A 5,654-nucleotide genomic window follows, 5' to 3' on the forward strand; every position below is an offset into this window, starting at 1 on the left:
AGTGTTTCCCACATGAATAAATGCAAATTTGAATGTAAACTACAAGAGATACTCAAACAAAACTGGTACAGATACAAGTCTTATCTCATCCACTTGGGCCTACTGAGCAATATTTTATACATAACCTATACATCTAATCAGTTATATGAAGGTATCCTTCAGGCTGGATGGAAATATGTCATGTAGCTCATATTAGTCTGTTCTGCTTGTGTCTTTTTTGATTTTTTTTCATATGAGCAGAGAATCACAACTGTTTGTTGCTGTAAATGAGTTTTTATCCTCCAGGTTAGCCAAAACCTTTTCAGTTCTGTCATTGCTATGCACATAAAGTGTGCAGAGTTGATGAAATTCAGTCACAGTAATGCCTAAAAAGTCAGAGAGAAAACCTTCAAATACAAGATTTCAGTTCCAAAGGTATCTGTGGACTAACCAAACAGGTATTTTGGGCTGGGGAGAGCAAAATGACAGATGTGTGCTCTGACTGGAGTTGAAATGATTCAGTACTTGTTTTTTTAAACTGTTTTTTAATCACATATGATTAAATAAATTACAACTACTATAATTTATCATCTTTTTTTGTACACTATACAACATATCAAGTAGTAACCTTAAGCTCTTAGCAATCACATGTTATATTCTGAAAATGCATGTTTTTCTTTATAAAGTGTCACCCTGCAGAAAGTCAAAGTATTTAATTAAAGAGATTCTGGGAATATATGCCTTTGTTGGATCTCTGCTGTTGCAGTGTCAGCTGATTACTGCAACAATGAACATGATTAAGTTATTTGAAAGAAAAAAATAGAAAGCAAAATGCCTCCATGGTATTACACAGTAGAGTTGGGCTATATGATTATATATACTAAAGACAACCAGCAGAGATTTTGTTTATTTATCAGGTTTAATTAACAGAGTTAGTCAAAAGCAAATATTCTCATTTTTGTCTAGAAACATGTTTTTATTGAATATCCAGGAAATTTACATTTCTTATGAAAGTACTGTGATATAAGATTTTTATCAATATTGCCAAGCCATAGCATGCTGACGACAAACCCCCCTAAAATAAAACTTATATTGAATAAAAAGAAGTAAATCATCTGTTGTTTAACTTTTATGCATAAAAATACCCCCCACACAATAATAGACATACATAGTTATAAGTAGGAAAAAAGTAACAAGTTATAATGTGTATGAGAGGCCCAAGAAAAAAAAAGTCTATAGACTTGATATGATGCTCTCCCTGTAGAAATAAGACGGAGTTGCAGCTATAATAACAGGGTGATCATGGTGTTGAACGGCTTTGCTTCTTTAATTAAAGGGGACATAACACGAACGGTTGCAGTTCTATATTTTTATTCTGGGGGTCTACTGGAATATTTTCTCATGACTTACAGTTCAAAAAATAACGTATTAAAAAACTTATTTATCTTGTACTGGCCCTTTATGCAGCCCCTCAGTTCAGCCTCTGTCTGAAACAGGCTGTTTTAGCTCCTGTCTCTTTAAGGCCCCCTCCTGATGAGCCCACTCTATTCTGATTGGCCAGCTCCAGGAAGCTGCCCCTTGGCAGACTTAAATTATGAATATAAATGACAGAAAATCACAAAAAGCATGCTATGTCCCCTTCAAAGGATAATAATGATAGATATCAACTTCCAGCTAAAAAACATATAAAAACTTGTTCCCACTAACCACTTCTCTCACAATGTAATCAAAACAATGATTTCTTTTCATCTACTTCTGATGGCCTTTGTTGTCATACAGCAAACACTTTATTTATTTCTTGTTTGCTAGTTTAAGTGCATTTTAGTTAACATTCAGACACATTACAGTTAACATCTGTTTTCTCCCTTTTCTTTCTCCCTCTTTCTCTGCCTGCATGGAGCTGACTGTGTACATGTTGTTGTCTTTCATACTGATGATCTGCTGTTATCATCACTGTCCATTCTGCAACAACACAGAGAGGCCAAAAGCTTGTCTATGGCCCCTTTCCTAATGAAAAAATACAGAATCAAGTCTGCAAGAGGACTGAATCTAACAAGAATTAACCTCAGTTTGATGAGGGTATTATCTCTGGCTTTTTCTATCAAGAACACGATGATGGTTGGGAGAAACAGCAGTGTGTAGATGAGCAGCACCAGGACCAACATTCCCACAATTCGTCGTTTTTCATCAGAGGAAACCGAGATGGCTGCAGAAAGCGATTTGAGGGTCCCACCCAGGAAGAATATGAGCAGTGGGAAAGGAACGAGGGGGAGGACGCCGAGAATTGTTATCACGACCGTAGATTCAACCCAGAAATAGGCAGAAAGGAGAAAAACAAGAGGAAGGGTCCAGACCACAACACAGACCACAAGTGAGCTCTTGATGGTTCTTCTGAAGCGGTACCACAGTGGCCATGCGATGAGCAAATACCTGAAACACAAGATACACAGTCTATCATCAGATACAGAATATTCCTGACTTTGAGGAGCTTCAGATTTATATGGTAATATAATGGTCATACACATGGAAGTAGCTAAAAACATACAGAATAGACAGATAGCTACCTTTCCAGGGCGATACAGATCATGAAGCCAACATTGGCCAGCACACCAATGTTATAAATACAACTGAAGATTTGATAGTTCGGCTCGATCTTCAAGTCCTCTTTTTTGCCCTCAAGTTTTGCCACTTCGACGATCATGCAGCAGAACTGAAAGATGTCAGAGATGAGGAGGTTGATGATGTAGATTGGAGCAACGTGGTCATTTTTAACCTGCAAGAAAACAATGGTAGAAAATAAACAAAACAGCTGGAAACATTTTTTTTCTTTTACAGTTTTCTGGTGTTTTCATTTAGGATCTCATTTCGGATCATTTAGGATCTACAATGCAAGTGGATGGAATTCTGTGTAGTGACAAATATGTCATTTAGCTCTGCCCAGCAATTGCAGTCAGAAACATTCATGCATTGACCAATGTGTCATCAAATATGACACATTGGCCAATCAATGTTACAAGACTCAATGACAACAAGAGTCTACGGCTATGCTAACTGCTCTATGAGGCTGTACTTAGGCACAGGGGTCCATTGAGCTAAATGCTAATATGCTCACAATGACAATGACCATCTTAGATTAGCATGTTAGCATGCTAAAGATAGAGTGATAGATAATGATTGTTCTCATTGGGAAATTTGTTTCCACTGTGCATTATGTGTACATCTAAAACATACAGTAGATAGATGTGTACACACACATACCTGCAATGATTTCATGCAGACCAAAAAGACTAAAACATATTGTAATCTTGTGAGTAGTGGTTAATGGAATTTAAAACTGCTTTTTCTGTCTAAGTGTCTTTTATTTGTGACCAGATGGGAGGAGTAGAGTCAAAAATTGATTGCTGGGGTGTCCAGTGTCACGTTAAATCTGTTTATTAGCACTAAACACAAAATACAGCTGAGGAGGATCACATTGCCATTAGTTTAGCTGGTATATCGTTGTGTGAGAGAAAAAATGCTCATTTGTGAAGGAGAGATGTTCAATGTTCAATTTATGGAAGTGTTCAACTTATGAGCTAAGTCTTTTAAATACAGTTTACCAATATGCTTTTTTATGATACCGTCAAGAGGCACACAGGGTAAGACAAAGAAAAGGAAAACAATTCTTTTATTTACCCAGTGAAGGTCTCTTTTGGTTTCCTGCCGACAATGCCAAATGTGATAGGGAAAGTCTTGTACTTGTTGAATAATTGTTGAAGAGACTCCACAGGCTCCAGTTGATGTTTACTTGAATATACAAAGTTTATTGAGAACAAATATCTGACATCAGAGAAGCCTTTGGCACAGTGTACACATGGATACGGTCATACCAAAAACTTAGCACAAACAGGAAAACAATCACTTCTTATGGAATTGCTCAGGTCATGCCACCAGGGAAGGGAGAAACAAGGACACTTGGTGTCAGAATGAACTCTAATTGGAAAACAGTGTGGGGAGCTGTTGTTACCCATCCAAGGTGACCATCCTATCTCCCAGCCTGGTGCTGTGAACCTAAAACATCTCTTGTAAGAGACCTTGGAGGCCCAAGTCAGGCCCTGCAAAAGAATTTCATTGATTTAGGTTCATTGGTTGAACACTTCCATAAATTAAACATTGAACATCTCTCCTTCACAAATGAGCATTTTTTCTCCCACAGGTTTTAAACCAAAGTACTGATGATGGCACTAAAGGAAAAGTCAGGGGATCAATCAGGTCAGTGGAGACCATGAATGTCTGTATAAAATTTCATATATTTCTTGATTTGATTTAATCAAAGCCAAAAATAATGATCCCAAATTATGATGTACAAATTGTTCTGACAAACTTGATGACAATTTATATTCTACAAGTGAAGGATGCTGTTAACCTGGAATGAAGCTACCAGGGATGTGCAGAGAGCCCAGTATTTGTATTTGTATCTATATTTATTGAGGCAGCAAAATTATTTATGTTTGTGTTTGTATTTGAATAAAAGTGGAAATAGGTGTAAAAATCCCATCTGAAATATTATTGTTCATTTTTATTTAGCTTTAAATTTTAGGATATTAAAGTGTTAAAGTGTTTATGAATAAACTATCTTAAGAAGGAGGTTGCCACACCAGGTCTTGAACTTGAGTCTCTCAGATCATAGACGACTGTGTTGACTACTGAGCTAAAACAAACACATTGCAAATGTGCAGTCAGAGCTCTACTTATTTATACACCCATAACACAGAGACAGCATGGCGTGTAACGTGTAGAGAAGAACTTGAAAGGTGATTCTTGCTTTGCACTTTTCATTTATTGCCTATTTTTTACAACCTAACTTTGTGGAAAGGAGAAGGGGAACAACAGGACTTTGCTTGTGTCAGTAACTCAGCCTTATCTCTTGGGGAACACCCCCAACTCCGGGAGTGATTTCCAAATGGAAAAAAAGGAAATGTGCTTCATGTAGCAGGTGGATGTAACTCTCTTGTTGAGACCTGCTGATAGATGTAACAGTGCAGCAGAGGAGAGAGACTGAGATAGCGATGTAACTGACCTGTGAACTGGTATTTGACATGTTTTTTGTTTTTTTTTTCTTCCAGAAAACAAATAATTTTTAAAATATTTGTATGAAATAAATGTTTGTAAAAAAACAACTATTTGTGCTTTGTTGAATAACGTATTTGTATTCGGGCACACTCCTGGAAACTACACATGTAAACTGCATGTGTTTAAGGTCAAATTAGCTTAAATTTATAGATCGTTACAAGACTTAGCAGCCCCCAAGCAGGATGAAGATTCTTTACAGACAGACTGTATGCCAGACTCATGACCTAAAATTAATATATCTTAGTCATAAAGTACTCACCTGGGAATAAAGAGAGTAGATGGCCACTAGAGTCAAAGGAAGGCCGATACTAATGATTACGCATATCATCACATATATAATATGTGGTTCACCATAATAAGAGTTGTCAGCGGAATTATTGTGGGATGTGACATTGCTGTTATTATTGCTTTCCATCTGTGAGGTGTTGATGTAGAAATCTTCTTCTTCTTCAGAGTGAAACCTGTTGTATGAGAGATCAGGTTATGGAAGTTTTTTAATATCTACATAACATTGTTAAGTGACATCACTAAAGTCTTGAAGTCCAAGTTCACACAAATACAGT

The 5,654-nt window shown here is 36.8% G+C and overlaps 1 protein-coding gene across 1 annotated transcript; it reads right to left on the reverse strand.

The window, feature by feature from the left end:
- Positions 1-1,882: 1,882 nt before the first annotated feature.
- On the reverse strand, positions 1,883-5,419 carry LOC122997372 (G-protein coupled receptor 4-like). The gene is made up of 3 exons (XM_044373456.1): positions 5,351-5,419; positions 2,544-2,752; positions 1,883-2,409 (listed from the first exon to the last, which is right to left on the reverse strand). Exons 1-3 carry the CDS (start codon positions 5,417-5,419, stop codon positions 1,905-1,907), a joined length of 783 nt encoding a protein of 260 aa, XP_044229391.1. The 3' UTR covers positions 1,883-1,904.
- Positions 5,420-5,654: the final 235 nt, after the last annotated feature.

This window comes from Thunnus albacares, chromosome 14, assembly GCF_914725855.1.
Source record: "Thunnus albacares chromosome 14, fThuAlb1.1, whole genome shotgun sequence".
NCBI classification, from domain to species: Eukaryota; Metazoa; Chordata; class Actinopteri; order Scombriformes; family Scombridae; genus Thunnus; species Thunnus albacares.